At 33.6% G+C, this 19,003-nt stretch overlaps 1 protein-coding gene across 1 annotated transcript in view; it reads left to right on the forward strand.

The window, feature by feature from the left end:
* Nucleotides 1-787: 787 nt before the first annotated feature.
* LOC114334502 (integrin beta-nu) overlaps nucleotides 788-19,003 on the forward strand; it is a 34,472-nt gene continuing 16,256 nt past the window's right edge. The window contains exons 1-3 of the mRNA XM_028284548.2: nucleotides 788-964; nucleotides 4,611-4,788; nucleotides 11,554-11,885. Of these exons, the coding sequence (XP_028140349.2) occupies nucleotides 788-964; nucleotides 4,611-4,788; nucleotides 11,554-11,885 (687 nt within the window). The remainder of the gene's footprint in view (nucleotides 965-4,610; nucleotides 4,789-11,553; nucleotides 11,886-19,003) is intronic.

A 19,003-nucleotide genomic window follows, 5' to 3' on the forward strand; every position in this document is an offset into this window, starting at 1 on the left:
CCTGCACCTTTTGTGTGATATGGTTTTATGGTCGAATAACGAGGATCCCCAAAATTTATACATGGCGCTTTGTAAATAATGATACGTAAAATAAATAAGTAGGTATAGGTCTGGATCCCGCGTATGAAAAAAAAGTTGATTAATAGCAAGCTGAAAATTTGTTAATAGCTTAAGGGTGTCTAGTCGGATAAATTTTGATATATGGGAACACTGGAACAGGGACAGTTTTAATTGTGGAACAGGTTAAAAATTTGGAACGGCCACACCAAGAAAACGGCACATTTATTTTGTCCGACAGAACAGACTTAAACTCTCCGAACAGAGATTAAACTCTCATGCAAAAATCAGACTGCTATTTATCACCTGTCATAATTCCTGTCATTTGACATATTCCACATGTTCCACTCATTAAAATAAAACGCCCATTTGGTGATAAATAGCAGTCTAATTTTTTCATAAGAGTTTAATCTCTGTTCGGAGAGTTTAGGTAAGTCTGTTCTGTCGGACAAAATAAATGTGCCGTTTTCGTGGTGTGACCGTTCCAAATTTTTAACCTGTTCCACAATTAAAACTTCCCCTGTTAGAGTGTTCTCATATATCAAAGTTTATCCGACTAGACACCCTTAAGCTATTAACAAATTTTCAGCTTGCTATTAATCAACTTTTTTTTTCATACGAGGGATCCAGACCTAGTATGGTTCAAGCCAATAATAAAAGCATACTAACACAAGCAAATCTAGACATATTCAACAAGATAACATATTATCTTGTATCATAATCAGGCGACATGCGTTTCGAAAAACATCTATTTACCGTATTTTTAGTTTTTAGTTGTATTAAAGTTAGTGTTTTGCAGAATGACCTAAAATGTGACGATATTAATACACAAAAATTATGTGTGGATCAAGATTTGTGTGACTCGTGTTTAGAAAGTCATATTTGCTGCAACTATTGTTATGATAAGGTAAGTATTCACTAATCTCGTATCACGTTATACTTTGATTAGATCAATATAACTTTCTACACGTTCCTACAAAGTGATCCGCTATACCTAGTCGTGGTAGTAGACACCGCATTGTCATGGCAACAAACATTTTTACAAACTTTAAAGTACATTGGAAGTTGTCGCATTTTTGTGTTGCGTTCACAAAATGCAAAATATTACCCAACCAAAATAGTTTGAAGTGGCGGATCTAGAAATTTGCCTTGAGAGGGAAGTTTGCCTTAGGGCAGGGGTGAGGGGGAACTTGAACAATGAAACACCAACCAAAAGACATAAAAAGGATAAACCCAAACTACATAAAAGACATAAATAATAACTTATATACATAAAGTTCCCTTAACTTTCCCAACTAGCGTGTTTATTGGGTTGAATTTGTCTGTATGTGGTTTAAGTTTCATGTCAGCTTATATATTTTTATATTTCAACAATTTTTTTCTTCAATTTTGGACCTGGTTAGGGGGAAATTTTCCTTCCCCGTAGATCCGCCACTGAGCTGCCACGGAGAGTTTTTCACATGGGTTTCATTTCTTACATTATTTTGTTTAATAGTCCATATTATGAGATGTCCTCATTAAACAAATTTTTGAAGGGTGCCGGGCGAGATTTTTGGGCAGAGACTCTTTAACAATATCTATTTTTTGACAAATTCAAAACATTACCTTTTTTGCCCGGAAAATATTTTTTAAGTTTTTTTTTGGGTCATTTTAAATAAGAGAGGTTCATTTTTCTCAAAAGTTCATAATTCTAGAGTTATTTGCGATTTAAAATCTGAAAAATGCGAATGTTTGAGGCTTGAAATCTTATATATAAATTATTATTTTTGAGTTTGTCAAGTGCCTAAATTGAAGTTTAAACATTCAATTTCAAGATTCTGACGAGTAATAGGGGCTTATTTCAATTTAGATCTATGTTTTTTAATTGTTAATTATGCCTAGATGGTGCGTCTCTATGGCATACTATACGTACTTACGCGAAAAATTCCCAACAAATAGACATTTTAAACTTTTATAATTTTTTATTACTAACATGTTTTTTTTTTAATAATTTATTTATTTAATTGCCTATTGACAATGTGCTAATTAAATATGCCAATCATATAGTGCGACAGCGCCAATCATATAGTGTGACGCACGTTGTGGTTCTGACAAATACTCATCAGAATCTTGAAGTTGAATGTTTAACCTTCAATTTAGGCACTTGTGAACTTCAAAAATAATCATTTACGTATCAGCTTTGAAGCATTGAAAATGTGTATTTTTGCATTTTTTAGATTTTAAATCGCTAAAACATATCCACTTTTGAGAAAAAAAAATAGACCTTTTTTATTTAAAATGACCCAAAATTCTAAAAAAATATTTTTCGTATCAGAAAAAAGCAATCTTTTGGATTTGTTTAAAAAATTTGTTTAAACAATTTCTGTTCATGATTGTCAAGATTTTTGAGATTTCTGAACACGATTTCGCAAAGAAACAGAAGGGATCATCCATAAACTCCCCCCCTTCCGTCGTAAAACGTCGTTTACAGTTGACCCCCCCCCCCTCATATCGACGTCGCGATATACTTTCTTAACTGCATCATATAAATCTTGATACTTATTTTGTTTTGATTTCAATGCCATTTTTTTTATTAAGTATAAAGTATAAATACAATGTACTTTAGTTACTAACTAAATAAAATAGAATATTTTATTTCTATTTATTCTTGTAGAATTGTTTCACACAGAGTATTCAGTAAATAAGTGAACAGTTTAATATTTATTGCTTCCAGACGTTGTTCTTTATAGAAGCGTTTGTTGAAATACATAGAACAATGTTTTATTGTTTGTTATTCTGTACAAAACTGCTAGCAATATTATTAAGGCTGTGAGTGATAAAAACGAAATGAAAAGTATGCGATAAAAGTAATATACCTACTAATTCTTTTTAATTCTAAAATAGGGTAATTTTTTATATCCGTGAACATCAAACGACGTCGGATCTGCACTCATGCCCCCCTCAACCCTGTCGTATAGCGTCGTAATAAGCAAAGACCCCCCATTCCCCTTTTCAACGACGTAGTTTATGGATGTCCCCGAAACAGAAAATTCTTCACACGGAAGCGGCTACAAAAAATGGATTTATACTGTGAAAAGTCAGACTAAGAACACTAGAAATTAAAAACAGTGTTTGCTTTATGTTGATTTAATTTTGTTTACTGCTTTTGTAATTCCTCGATTGTTGTTACAATCTTTGAGGTCTCCTTTCTTATATCTACTATATCGGCTATATTACTCCTATCTCCAAATGCTTCGGTATTGTTTCTTGTTTACATGCTTCTTTGAATATTTCGGCTAATTGTTGTATACCTACCTTTTATTTCCATGTATTTCAGCATTTCCGGTGGTATAATATGGTCGTATCCAGGCGCCTTTCCGTCTTTAAGTTTGCCTATTGCTTCTATTGTATCTTCGATTGTTATCTCGATGCTTGTTCTCTGTTCTTCACTACCTTTCGCTTTACTCTTTTCTTCATTCATATCCTCTTTTGTGGTAGTTACTAATTCCTATCCTCTTTTGTTAGGTTTTGTGGTAACCTGTGGTTACACTAAAGTGTTGCCGCCATCTTTCAAACCACTTCTTCTTCTTCTGGGATTATTTTTCCTTCTTTGTTTTTAATTATTATATTGTTACTAAGTTTGCCTGTTCTCAGGGTTTCTAATGTTCTGTAAAACAGTTTTTGATTTTCTTTGCTATTGTGTTCCAGCTGTTCTCCAAATTGATGCCAACTCAATGTTCCTTTTCTCTTTTTATCATACCTTTTACTGTCGTTCTTGCCTCTTTGTATTTGTTGTAGTTGTTTTATGTTTTGTTTTCTAAATAATTCATCCAAAGTTTTTTCTTAATTTTCACTTGTTGTTTTATTTCTGGATCTCGCCAGTTTGTTTCGCCTTGATATTCTTTTAACAAATGCCACACACTTTTTTCGCCGCTTCCAATAATATATCATTAAATGCTTGGAATTTTTTTTCTAGGTTGTTATTATAATTTGCATTTTCCAGAAATGCTATTTCTAAATCAACCATTTCCTTGTATCTTAGGGCAATCTCTTTGTTTCTGAGCTTGTAGGTTCTAATTGATTCATATTCAATTTTTCTTTTGTTTTCTATTGTATTTTTCTGGAGTTTTTTGTTTTTATTCTATATTCTAGCTTCCAATAAATAATGGTCACTACTTATTTCTGGTCATCTTCTGACTCTAGCGTCTTGAATTACTTTTCTATTGTCGCGTACTATTAGTAGTTATATTAGTATGTAGTCAATTATCCATTTTTCTGGTTCTCTTGGTCCTTGTCTTGTAAATTTATGTATGCATTTGTATTGATAATATTATGTGTTTATTACTATTAAATATATTTAGTACCTACGCAGAATTCAATTAACCTTTTCTCATTATCATTTCTCACTTCTTCACCATACCTTCCAGTTACATCCGTTATTGGTTCTTTTTTTATTTCTACTCTTCCGGAAGTCTCCAATGACGTATATCCGCCCTTTACTATTTTCTATTGCTGTATTTAGGTCTATCCAGAACTTGTCTTTTATAATTTATAATTACAGCATTATCTTGTAGAGTTACACTGGAAGGCGATGTAACACTAAAAACCAATTATTAAAATCAAGCTGCAATGAAACGATGATTGAATTCAACCAAAAAAGTAGAGTTATTACACAGAAAGACAAACCATTTACAACAAAAGGAGAAATTGTTCAAATCAAACCTCAAAATGTTCTTGTTCAACTTAAAAAAGGTAAGTTCTCTTCTTATTTTTATTACTTTATTAATGGGTTCAACTTACTGCGCATAAAAAAATTATGGGTCGAATAGGTACTCGCCTGAGGTACGGGAGTCATTCGAATATAATAATCGTTTCTAATGTAATGTTAATTTATACGTTTATATGGATAATTCCCACCTCTACTAGTTTCATCTCTTTTTACTTCACATGTATCCATCTGTTGCGTTATTTTGCCGGTTATTAGCGCGCTCAACACTGTATAACATTTTTAATTACCTCTTCCATTTATTTTTGAACTACACCCTCTAATACAGTTCACAAACTCTGAAATTATTTTAATAATTTCGCATAATATGTACATGTAATTGTACAAATTCCATTTTTAAACTCCATTTGTTTATCCGAAATGCATAGCTCTTCCATCGTAGGTTTTGATGATGGTCAATACGAAAATTTAATACTCTTCAAAAGTTAATTTTGAAGGTTTCCCACATAAAGTAAGCAATATCTTAAAAAGCTTACTTCATGCGTAAAAAACATACATACTATAAACAATTAAAAATGACAAAAGTGCCAATTTCACTGATTCTCAAGGACGTAGGCGCAAAATTTCGGCTCTAATGCTTTTTAAATGCATTCACTTTTTTCGGCTCCTGAGAAAACTATGTAATACCTAAATATTTTTGAAAAATTTAAACGCTTGAAGAAAGATTACATTATTATACCGAGTGCCGAAAGACCCTTAGAATAAACAAAAAGTTTCTTTTGAATGAGATATTGGGAATGAAACATCATACTAAATTTTCTTTTTTTTTTCACCCTGTAACTTATTAAAATAAACATTATAGAAGTTTTCAGTTCTTTCACCTTTTTTAGATTTTTGCATTTTCTATTTGAAGACAGACAGAAAATGTAAATAAGTTACCGTTTAAATGTAAGTTTTTTTCTGACATCTACCACGTGCTCATATTAGGTTTATCTTCTTCTTCTTTTGACATCATAACCCTGGATGGGTCTTTGCCTGTCTGGCTATGTCCTTCCATTCGGATGTCTCTTGTGACCTTCTTCTCCGTTGTCTTATGTTCATGGCTTTCAGGTCATCTTCCACGTCATCCAACCATCTCATTATGGGCCTTTCTTTTTTTCGCCTTCTAGTATAATATTTTCTTTGTTAAAATAAGAAAATCTACGGTTTCGTTTTGATTAAAATCTGTCTTCCTCCATCCCCCGATAGTACTATTTCTAGGTCTACCTGTTGTCAAGGAGGCTCTAAGAAAGATATAAATTAAAATAATTTATATCGCAGTATGGATAGAACGCCCTCTAACGGGGAATAAGCGAAATTAATTTCGACTCAATTCAAGCTTTCTGCTTAACCCAGGTATAAACATACCAAAAGGCACCGCCAGTGTTTTCTTTGTTGTTTTTTCACCGTCTTTTGTCTGCACATGTCCCAGCCATGACAGTATTTGATTTTAAACAAATCGTACAATATCGTAACCTTCTTTCAATTCACCAACCTCGTTGTTTCTGCTGATTCTTAATGCGCCGTCTTCCTCTTGCACCGGGCAATATACTTTTCTCCGTATTTTTCTCTCGAATGATAATAAGTTGGGCTTCAATGGGTCTAATCAATGTACTACTCTAGATAGTCATTTTGGTTCTTTTGTCTAATAATTTCGATGTCTTCAATCTTTTATTATACTCTGGGCTAATTAGCAAAATTCATGGAAAAGTTATTTACCAGCAATTTTATGCTGGAATCGAATTGTAAGATCCTATATATTAATAATATAGGTATGCAAAGTCCGCAGATAGTGTGCTACTTTTTTTATACACAAAATGGCGCCGACAAATCGTATTTTTTTCAATTATTGCTCTATAACTCCGAAGATTTTAACTTTACACCAAAAATACTCAAATAAAAATTCACCCCAATTTAATTCTACATAGAGGCATGTTTTTCCCGATTTTGTCCGACGAAAATTTTCCTCGGAAAATGCGGGTTTTCCTAACAAAAACTATAATTTTCAAATAAAGTTTTAGGTAAGTAATTATTAATCAATAATTAAATAACTTAGTGACATCAAAGATTTCTTGGTATTCTTAATTCCAGAAGCTGGTGAAAATTAAACGAATATTTTAGCAACAATTCAATTGTTAATTAACAATTTACGATCGCAATAATAACCAAAATAATCATGATACATTGATCAAACCTATAAAGATTATAAAGATGAGATGCTTGTTTAATATTTTATAGACAAAATATAAATTTTTCTTTTTTTGCATAATCTTTAAATTTTGAAAAAAATAGTTATAATACGTTGGTCTAATTAGTAAAGTACAAAGAAAGGTTATTTACCAGCAATTTTATTGCTTTAATGAAATTATAGGATCCTATATATTATTAATATAGGTATGCAAATTCCACAGATAGTGTGCTACTTTTTTATAAACAAAATGGCGCCAACAAATCGTATTTTTTTCAATTATTGCTCTATAACTCCGAAGATTTTAACTTTACACCAAAAATACTCAAATAAAAATTCACCCCAATTAAATTCTACATAGAGGCATGTTTTTCCCGATTTGCTCCGACGAAAATTTTCCTCGGAAAACGTGGGTTTTCCCAACAAAATCTCGAATTTTCAAATACATTTTTTGGGCCCGTAATTATTGATCAATAATTATATAGCTTGGTGAAATAAAAGCTTTCTTGGTATAGATTATAAATTCAGAAGCCGGTTAAAATGAAACGAATATTTTAGCAACAATTCAATTGTTAATTAACAATTTACAGTCGCAATAGCAACCAAAATATTCATGAGACATTGATCAAACTTAGAATGGTTATAAAGGTGTGATGCCTATTTAATATTTTGTCCACAAAATATAAATTTTTCATTTCTTTGCATAATCTTTAAATGTTTAAAAAAAAATTTTATAAACAAATTAACATTTCTTAGAAATTGTTTATTATATTCTAATTTTAAAAAATACTTAAAATGCGTATTTCATAGGTCTTGAAAATGAATGGTTTAAAAAAATTTTCCAACCATTTGCAAAAAAGTTAGGAAACAGCAAAATAAATATACGATAGCTCCATTGTTTATAATTTGTTTTAATTGTTTCAAAGCTTAAAAGTGTATCTATGGTACAATCTAATTACTCACAAAGAATGTCAAAAATTAGTGCAATGGTTATATTTTAATCAAAGATTAAAAATACGTTTTTTTGTATTTTTTGTAAGCGAAAGTAGGCTTGATACAGAGCCGGAGATCAAATGTTCACTCGAAGCGACTGACACGCTTAAACTCGCGCGAGTTGTGTATGTGGGCGGGTACTTAGCTACGGTACTGTATTATTCTACTTTCGCGCGTGTAAATTACAAAAAAATATATTTATAATCTTTAATTAAAATATAACCATTAAGCTGATAATCGATATTGTTTTATAAATAATTAGCTTGTACTTTATACTCACTTCTACGCTTTGAAAGAATTAAAAAAAAATTATTAACACCGTAGTAATCGTATGCTTACTTTGCTGTTTCATAACTTTTTTGCAAATGGTTGCAAAAAAGTTTTAAAGCATTCATTTTCAAGATATTTGAAATTCGCATTTTAGCTATTTTTTAAAATTATAATATAATAAAAACTTTCTGAGAAACGTTAATTTGTTTATAACTATTTTTTAAACATTTAAAGATTATGCAAAAAAATAAAAAATTTATATTTTGTCGACAAAATGTTAAATAGGCATCTCATCTTTATAAGATTTCAAAGTTTGATCAGTGCATCATAATTATTTTGGTTATTATTGCGACCGCAAATTATTAATTAACAATTGAATTGTTGCTAAAATATTCGTTTAATTTTCACCAGCTTCTGGAACTATAATCTAAACCAAGAAGGCTTTTAAGTCACCAAATTATTTAATTATTGGTAAATAATTACTTATCTAAAACTTTATTTGAAAATTAAAGATTTTGTTGGGAAAACCCGCATTTTCCGAGGAAAATTTTCATCGGAGCAGATCGGGAAAAACACGTCTCTATGCAGAATTTAATCACGGTGAATTTTTATTTGAGTGTTTTTGTTGTAAAGTTAAAATCTTCGGAGTTCTAGAGCAATAATTGAAAAAAACACGATTTTCGGGCGCCATTTTGTTTATAAAAAAAGTAGCACACTATCTGAGGACTTTGCATACCTATATTATTAATATATAGGATCTTATAATTCGATTCCAGTAATAAAATTGCTGGTAAATAACTTTTCCCAAAAATGGCCTATTCTCCGATAATCAGCCCAGACTATTAGCATAGTATGTACGAGTCCCTCTGGAAATACGTGCATTAATTTTGTTACGGAATTCTTCTGATTGATTTCTGTGCCCAGATATGTGAAGGCATCCACACATTCATTAGTATAGTTATTGTGGTATAATTTTCATTGTCAGGTGTTCTTTTGACGGTCATGTAAGTACTTCGTTTTTGCATAGCTACATCGTCTGCATATGCAGTAATTTGTACTGTCTTCGTGTTTATATGGTCGGTTACATTAGTTTTTCTGATGACTGACTCAAGATCTAGGTTGAAGAGCATGGTTAATATAGCGTCTCCCTGTCTCACTCCTATGGTAATTTCAAACAGGGGGTCAGTTTTCCATCTACTCTGACTGCTGCTTTTGAACCCTGCAACGCCATTTTTATGAGACTGATTTATTTATTAGGTACGTATTGATACCTATATTACGAAGGTCTTCCAGCATTTTGTTTCTTTTCACACTATCAAAAGCTTGTATAACGTCTATGTACATAATATTACATAGTTCTAAGTTCTATGTCGTATTCAGAAGCTTTTTATTGTGTCGTTCTTAGTAGGAATATATTATCTGTAAGTGGCTCTATTTGACCTGAATCCATTTTGATATTATTGGCGTATTCCAACAATCGATTGTAGATTTTACCAGAAAGAACTTTGTATATTAAATTTAGCAATGTAACTGGTCTATAATTCTGGCATTCTCTCTTATCTTCTTTTTTATATTATATTGGCTGTATGAGGCCAAGTGTCCATTACCATGCCAAGTGCCGGCATTTGTTCCTTGGCCCATATTAATGTTATTAATTAATGAATTCTTCCCCAGATTTTAGATCCTCCATGTTTTAGTAATTTTGCTGAAATTCCATCCGGTTCTGGCGCTTTATTGTTTTTAGTTTCTTTATTTTTTGAACTACTTCTTCGTAACTGGAATTTTCAATGTATTGCTTCGCCGCATAATATATTGTCGCGGTTTGATCATTTTCGTTGTCTGAATTTAGATTTTCTTCAAAGTATTCTTTCCATCTCCTTATAATTTTTGCTTCTCTGTCAGTAGTTCTCCGTCCTTGTTTTTGCATATCGTCAATTTTGGTTTAAAATGACTCTAATTATACAGAGAGAGACTGTAAAGTGGAATAAATTCAATATCTCAAATACTAATTGTTTTTTTGGAAAATGCTCAGACCCGTCGATTAGTATTTCAAATTGTCCTTTTTGACATTCAATAATAATGTATACAGGGTGTCCCAATTTAGAGATATGACGTCATCGTCGATTTTCTTAAATGGCAACACTGTCATTTTGATAGCTAATTTGATAGGGTTTGTAAAGTTATACATAACTGCAAAATAGCAAATTTTTATTCTCTACCATTTACAAGATAATAGAAAATAACAAAGTTATATCTGTAATTTGGAATATATTCAATAATTAAAATACTAACTGTTTTTTTGAAAAATGCTCAGACCCGTCGATTAGTATATCAAATTGTCCTTTTTGACATATAATAATAATGTATACAGGGTGTCCCAATTTAGAGATATGACGTCATCGTTGATTTTCTTAAATGGTAACACTGTCATTTTGATAGCTATTTTGATAGGGTGTGTAAAGTTATACACAACTGCAAAATTTCAAATTTGTATTCTCTACCATTTAGATGATAATAAAAAATAACAAAGTTATGAAAAAGAAGTAATCAACTAATAATTGAATTTAATTATTTCAATAAATTAAGCAAAAACTCATAATGTTGCCCTCAATTATTGTCAAATTGTCAATGGGCAACGTTATGAGCATTTGCTTAATTGAAATAAATAAATTCAATTATTATTTGATTACTTCTTGTTCTTCATAACTTTGTTATTTTTTATTATCTTGTAAATGTTAGGGAATAAAATTTTGAAATTTTTCAGATGTGTATAACTTTACACACGCTATCAAAATAGCTATCAAAATGATAGTGTTGCCATTTAAGAAAATCAACGATGACGTCATATCTCTAAATTGGGACACCCTGTATACATTATTATTATATGTCAAAAATGACAATTTGATATACTAATCGACGGGTCTGAGCATTTTTCAAAAAAACAGTTAGTATTTTAATTATTGAATATATTCCAAATTACAGATATAACTTGGTTATTTTCTATTATCTTGTAAATGGTAGAGAATAAAAATTTGATATTTTGCAGTTACAAACCCTATCAAATTAGCTATCAAAATGACAGTGTTGCCATTTAAGAAAATCGACGATGATGTCATATCTCTAAATTGGGACACCCTGTATACATTTTTATTGAATGTCAAAAAGGACAATTTGAAATACTAATCGACGGGTCTGAGCATTTTCCAAAAGAACAATTAGTATTTGAGATATTGAATTTATTCCACTTTACAGACTCTCTCTGTATATAAGTATTAGGTATATGGACTTTTCTATTTTACAGGTGTTCCAACAAATGTTTCGTTTACTTACAAATTGGCGGAAAACTATCCATTGGACTTATATTACCTAGGAGATCTCAGTATGTCTATGAAGCCAAGCATGAAAATTTTTGCCTCGCTAGGTCAACATTTACCCGGTAATTTAACGAAACTTACAAAACACTACAAACTGGCTTTTGGATCTTTTGGAGATAAACCAGCTATGCCTTTTTACTACACTGATGAAGAATCTACTCGAAATCCCTGTTCTAAAGTGATGGATACTTGCGCACCTGGGTACTCATTTCGACATCACTTGAACTTTACTGCAAAGACTGAGGACTTTTTAGATGTAGTAAGTTAAATAGAATAATAATTTAGCGGAAATTCATAATTTGTACCTATCTGCAATTATTAATATCACATCTGCAACAGTGGCGATCTTCTGGTCTGAAATTGCGTAGATTCCTACCAATTTTATGAAGTAATCCATTACTACCAACATGTAGTTGCATCCATTTTCACTTTCTGGAAACGGCTCGGCAATGTCCAAAACTATTTTTTCAAACGGACCTCCAGCATTGTATTGTCTCAGAGAAGGCCTTTCTTTTCCGGTAAGGTCCGTTATTCGTAACAGAGATTTCTTACAACAGTCCAGTGGCGACGCGTGACTTTTTCTTAAGTATTACCAAACCCAGATGTAAAAAATCTTTTTAAAAAGAACCTCGCAAATATAGGTTTTTGTTTATTTTATCTAGAAAAATGTTAATAATAGAATCGTAAAAAAAGGTTCTTTCATTAATCCATTTAAAAAGCGTTACTCAATGGAAATTAAAGAAAATGACGACATTCAATCTTGCAATTGGGTATTTCTTTGGCATGTTTTAATCCGTTTCATTGCTGAAAAACTTCTTTCAACGGATTCACTTGTAGCCGGAATTACAAGCCTACTAATATCCACAGCGCTCCCACGCCTTCGCCTTTTAAAATTTTCAGACACGAGCCGTCTCCAACTGTCCGACCGATGGCCGATAGACCATCCTGGTGTATCCACATTTAAAAGTGGTAACAACTAACCTGCAACCGAATCGAATAAATTCGCCAATATTTTCGTGCGCATAGTTGGCTTTTTAGTGAATTACTATTAACACTCATATTATTATTTCTATTGGAAAAAAGATAAAACGGAATTATTTCACAGTAGTCATAAAATATTTATTTGCAAGATTTTTAACTGTTACCAATGGTAACAGTGGTTACATGGACGCTTCGCCAGTGCAACAGTCCTTTACATCGTCAGAACTATTCATCCAATAAAACCGTTTCCGAATTCGCTGAAGAGTTTTTACTTATACCAAAATGCCCTTCTGATGAACTGTCGTGGAACCGACGAAGTATTTTGACTATTTTGCTTTCTGGAATCACCAGCTATTTTCTTTTTTGAACCATCATCATTTACAGGGCTCGTTTAAGCAAGCTGTCTTCCAGGATAAAGAATTCCTACTGGGCCCAATATGTCTTAAGTAGGTAGGCGCAAAATTTGCTTGCAATACTTTTTAAATGCATTCATTTTTTTCGAATCCTGAGAAAACTAAGTATTTTTGAAAAATTTAAACGCAGTATAAAAGATTACGTTATTACCGAGGGCCGAAAGTCACTGAAACAGGGGTGAAAAAAGGAAAATTGAGTGTAATTTTTAATTTCAAATATATTATTCACAATAAACCTCTTCTTTATTGTAAGGGACTTCGGCCCTCGGTAATGTAATCTTGCAATCTGCGTTTGAATTTTTCAAAAATCTTTAATAGTTTTTTCAGGATTCGAAAAAAATTAATGCATTTAAAAAGCATTGCAAGTAAATTTTGCGCCTATGATCTTAAACTAGTGAACATAGGCTTTATATTTCTTGCCAAGGAAAAGGCTTCCTGTAAAACTGGATTTTTCTCTTGTTCTTCTCTGACCTTAGGTCCACTCGACGTTGACCACCGTTATTCTTAGCACTGCTACTTTCTTGGATTCTGTTTTGTTGCAGTGGGAACACTCTACCGGACATATCCATGTGACTAATTCCGACCCGATGTTCAACCTTGAAATCGTTTTCTTGGAGCCGTTCCATCTGGCTATCTGACCCTCTGGATTCTTAAACTGCATTAATCACTAAGGGCGGCATGTTCGGTTCGGATTCAAAATTTCCTTCCATAGAGATATTGATAGAAGTGTTCTACTAATTTTACTACTCCTAAAAGTTCTCTTCTCGTGACGCAATAATTTCGCTCAGGTTTTAAAAGCACTTTACTAAAGTATCCCAGGACTCGTTCCTGTCCTCCTTGAATCTGAGACAGCACCATTCCAATTCCCACATTACTTGTGTCCATATTTAAGATAAACTTTTCTTCTGGTAGTTGATATCCTAATATTGGCTCCGTGATTAAATGCTGCTTTAAGATTTCAGCATCCACCCTAGCAGTAATCTCTTGCTTCCTCTGTAAATCACGTTAATGGCTTAGCGATATCTGCAAACTTCTTAATGAACCTCCGATAGTAAGTATGTAGCCCCAGAAAACTTCTCACTTGATGTTTGTTAGTCGGTTCTGGCCATTCCTTAATGGAATCGATTTTTCCCTTATCCACGGAAACTCCTTCTTTGCTGACTATATGACTAGTCCTGTCGCCAGGGGGGGTACAACGGCCTCCTTAATTCAGATGGACTTACCCAAGTTTTTTTTATGCATTTTGAACCGTAAAACACGAATTTTTTGGGTAACAGTTGATCTGGATGTCGATAAGATTGTTCTAAACAAAGAACTTGAGGAATTACATAACAGCGATTTTTCGCAAAACAAAACATTTTTTGTATTCTTTGGGTGATTCTCAGCAAAAAATGGTCTTACAAGTTTTTTCGTAGGATGCATAGTTTTCGACATAAACGCGGTTGAACTTTCAAAAAATCGAAAAAGTGCAATTTTTGAACCCGACTAACTTTTGATTAAAAATTAAAATAGCAATTCTGCTTACTGCATTTCAAAGTTAAAGTCAAATTCTATCTATAATCGGTTTTAATTATTTGCATTGCTAAAAATTTAGTTTTTATTTGTTAAACAAAGCCATAAACACATAGTGTTTCCCGTGCCCAATGCATGAGTTTTAATGTACGTAATCTACGTAGAAATTGTCTGTATGCGCGCCTACTCGTTCGATTTCAAATGAGAAATACATTGAAAACATCATTCAATTACTACGTGTTTATAGCTTTGTTTAACAATAAAAAAATTAATTTTTAGCAATGAAAGTAATCCAAACTGATAGAATTTGACTTCAACTTTCAAATGCGGTAAGCAGAATTGCTATTTTATTTTTCAATCAAAATTTATTCGGGTTCAAAAATTGAAATTTTTTGATTTTTTAAAAGTTCAACCGTGTTTATGTCGAAAACTATGAATCCTACGAAAAAACTTGTAAAAACATTTTTTGCTTAGAATGACCCAAAAAATTCGAAAACATGTTTTGTTTTGCGAAAAATCGCTGTTATTTGATTCCTCAAGTTCTTTGTTTATAACAATCTTATCGACATCCGGATCGACTGTTGCCCAAAAAATCGTGTTCTACGGGTCAAAATACATAAAAAACTTGGGTAAGTCCATCTGAATTAAGGAGGCCGTTGTACCCCCACTGGAGACAGGACTCTAGATAATTGACTTTATTTTGAAATATGGCAATAGATTTCACTTCTTGGGATTTAACATCTTCTGAATTCTTCAGATGGTATTTATAAGTCTCCTCCAAGACGATTATGTAGTCTAAATACACCAGGCACGATTTGCAAGATAACCCCCGCAAACATTTTCCATGAGCATCTCAAATGTCGCAGGAGCAATAAAGTCCAAATGACATAACGTTGAATTGCCACAATCAAGATCCTGTGGTGAAGGCTGTCTTCTCCTTATACTCTGGGTCCATTTCTACCTGCCAATATCCAGACTTAAAATCCAAAGTAGAAAACATTTTACTTCCAGCCAATGTATCCAACGTCTTGTCACTACGAGGCATAGGATAACTATCTTTCTTGGTGACATTGTTCAACAAATGTTCATATTTCAAATTAAACATGCGAACATACATTTATATAGCAAGCTCTCATTATTTTTTTTTGCAGAATCATCCCCTGAAGTTTGTCGAACTTATTTACTAACACCCTGTATGTTACTAAGGTAATATTGCTTTTTAACTAATTATTCGGAAATGTCTGCATAACATTCTATTTAAATATTGTAACAAAATAATTATTGACCTACCCTCGTATACCAGCTCCCGTCTCCGCACAGACAGAACACTATCGATGTTTCGAGATACGCCGATGCAGCGCCGATGACGTGCAAGCGGTCACATGGACATAGCTGGAGATATATAGATATTTCTGGAATATCTGTATCGCATATATAAATAGGACATATTTGTAAATAGAGTCAGTCTTAAGCTAAAGTTTGTAAAGTAAACTTGTATAAATAAAAAATAAAGTCGTATATAAATTACGAACCGCTAGTTTTATTGTAATTAGAAGTAATTACAGTAAATAACCGCTACAGTGGTGTTAACGGTGTGGAGTGTAAATAAATGAAAAGTGAAAAAAAAAGACTTTTGAACTTTATTCGTCGGGAATAATTGAAGTGCGTTGATTGTTCGGTATTCGGAAAGACTTAGACATTTTGAAAAGTACGTGTGTGCCGACCAAAGATGTTGCTACAAGAACTGACCATAAAACAGCTCCGTGAACAATTAGAAGAGTACGAATTAGACAACAGTGGGTGCAAGATAGTCCTACAAGCACGACTCAAGGATGTCCTCACGAAGAACGGAGATGACCCAGAGACGTTCCACTTCCAGTCAGCAGAACAAGTAATCTTATCGAAATTAAAAACTGTTTCTGAAACGATCAATGAAACTTCTAGAAAAAGCGACGATAAATTCGAAAATGTTGCTAAAAGATTCGACGAGACTTCTCAAAAGATTGATGAAACTTGTAGAAAAAGCGACGATAAATTCGAAAATGTTGCTAAAAGATTCGACGAGACTTCTCAAAAGATTGATGAAACTTGTAGAAAAAGCGACGATAAATTCGAAAATGTTGCTAAAAGATTCGATGAGACTTCTCAAATAATTAAAGACGTATGTAGTCAAAACAATGAGAAATTCGAAAGTGTTTCGCAAAAGATTGACGAAACTTTTAAAGAGGTCTGTAGACAAAACAACGAAAAACTTGAAGAAGTTTGTAGACAGAACGACGAGAAATTTGAAGAAGTTTCTAGAACATTCGATAAGATGCAGAAAAGTGTAGAGACCGTAGAAGAAAAGATCAAACAACTAGAGAGCATGATAACCGATACAAAAGTACAACCATCAGTTAATGCAGCAGCGTTAGATCCTGTGGTGAAAGATGAACTACCGAGAGACGAAACGTCGCATAATATGAGATTCAAATTACCACCATTTGATGGAAAGTCCTCTTGGTCCATATACCTTAAACAATTTGAAGCTATTGCGACCGCCAATCATTGGACCGAACAAGAAAAGGCTGTTTCCTTGACTGCTGCTTTACGAGGTGATGCTGCAGATATATTAAGGTCAATTCCCAAGGGTCAAGAAAATTGTTACCAGACCTTGTTCACTCGTCTAGAAAAACGCTATGGAGATGCCCATCTACAACAAGTATACAAAGCACAACTGCGAAGTAGAAGTCAACGAGCAAGTGAGAATCTGCAAGAATTTGAAGCAGATGTGGCTCGTGTGGTGCGGTTGGCTTATCCAGAGGTGCCAGACAGCGTTTTAGAAGAAATTGCAGTAGATAACTTCGTCAATGGGCTGAAAGATAATGAACTACAGAAAGCTTTACGACTAGCAAGACCGAAAGTTTTAGATGAAGCACTTGCTATTGCATTGGAACACGAAACGGCTAGTCAAACTTCACGAGGCCATAGAGTAAGAACCATTGAAGAAAGTGACGAACACAACGATGAACGTCTGGAGGAAATTATACGGAGAGTATTAAGTAATCAGATGCCAAAGAGACGCGAGCCTAGATGTTGGAATTGTGGAGACGTAGGCCACATTCGTCGTAATTGTAAGAAGATCGTACAGCCGTCGGAAAACTAGAGCGGGTCGACACCAAGGGGCAACTGCCGACCTCGAGAACTAGAGCCCCCATAGTAACTGTCAACCTTACGTCCTCCGGTGGAATCCACAACTTATACATCGAAGGTCGTATCAGTAATAGATGTAGATCATTTTTGGTGGATACAGGTGCAACGAGAACTATCGCACGTCCAGATGTAGTACTAGACCATAATAAATTATCACCTGCAACAGTAAAGCTTAGAACAGCGACTGGTGAGCTAATTAATACATATGGCGAGGCTAATATGTCAGTATCCATTGGCCAGACCACAGTTGAACATCAAGTATTAATTGCCGAGATCTCCGACGAATTCATATTGGGGATGGACGTACTAAGGAAAGTGGGGGCAATATTGGATGTTCAAAATGGAGTTCTCAAGATCAATGGTGAAGAGTTGCCCTTTCACGACGACAAAGAAGATGTCATCCGCTTACTTACTACATGCGACGTAACCATACCCGGTAATAGTGAGAAAATTCTGACGACCATGCTTGATGGACACTGCCGAGAGGGAAGTTTAAGGATGGTCGAAGATGTGGATAATGTCGAGTTCCTAACGGCGAAAACTTTGGTAAAAGTTCGAGATGCGATCCCTGTAAGAGTTATGAATTTAAGGGAAACTGCTATCAAGTTAAGTAGAGGAGCTTTGATCGGGCAGTGTGTTCCCGTGGCTTCAATTTGCTCTGTGAATACCAATGAGAAATCATCGAAGGCGAAGTATCCAAAGGAGCTTGTTGAGATGATCATTGAAAGATGCCAAGATCTTGATCATGAACGAACGGAAAAAGTGACATCTATGCTGATAGAGTATCAAGATGTTTTTGCTATTGACACGAAGGATAAGGGAAAAACAAGCATAGTAACGCATAAAATAAATACCGGAGACGCTCAGCCAATCAGACAACGGCCTAGACGACTTCCATTTGCGAAAAGAGATGAAGCCGGAGAGATTATCAAGGATATGGACAAACAAGGGGTAATTGAACCATCGAACAGTCCATGGACATCACCAGTAGTTCTGGTAAAGAAGAAAGATGGTTCAACGCGTTTTTGTATCGACTACCGCCAGCTCAATGCGGTAACAAAAAAAGATAGTTATCCTTTGCCCAGAATAGACGATACATTGGATACTCTCTCCGGTTCTCGTTGGTTTTCCACACTCGATTTAAAAAGTGGATATTGGCAAGTAGACATGGAGCCAGCCGATCGGGAGAAAACCGCATTTTCGATAGGATCAGGGCTTTGGCAGTTTACGGCTATGCCGTTTGGTTTATGTAATGCCCCTGCCACATTTGAAAGATTAA

This window comes from Diabrotica virgifera, chromosome 6 (assembly GCF_917563875.1).
Source record: "Diabrotica virgifera virgifera chromosome 6, PGI_DIABVI_V3a".
Taxonomy (NCBI): domain Eukaryota; kingdom Metazoa; phylum Arthropoda; class Insecta; order Coleoptera; family Chrysomelidae; genus Diabrotica; species Diabrotica virgifera.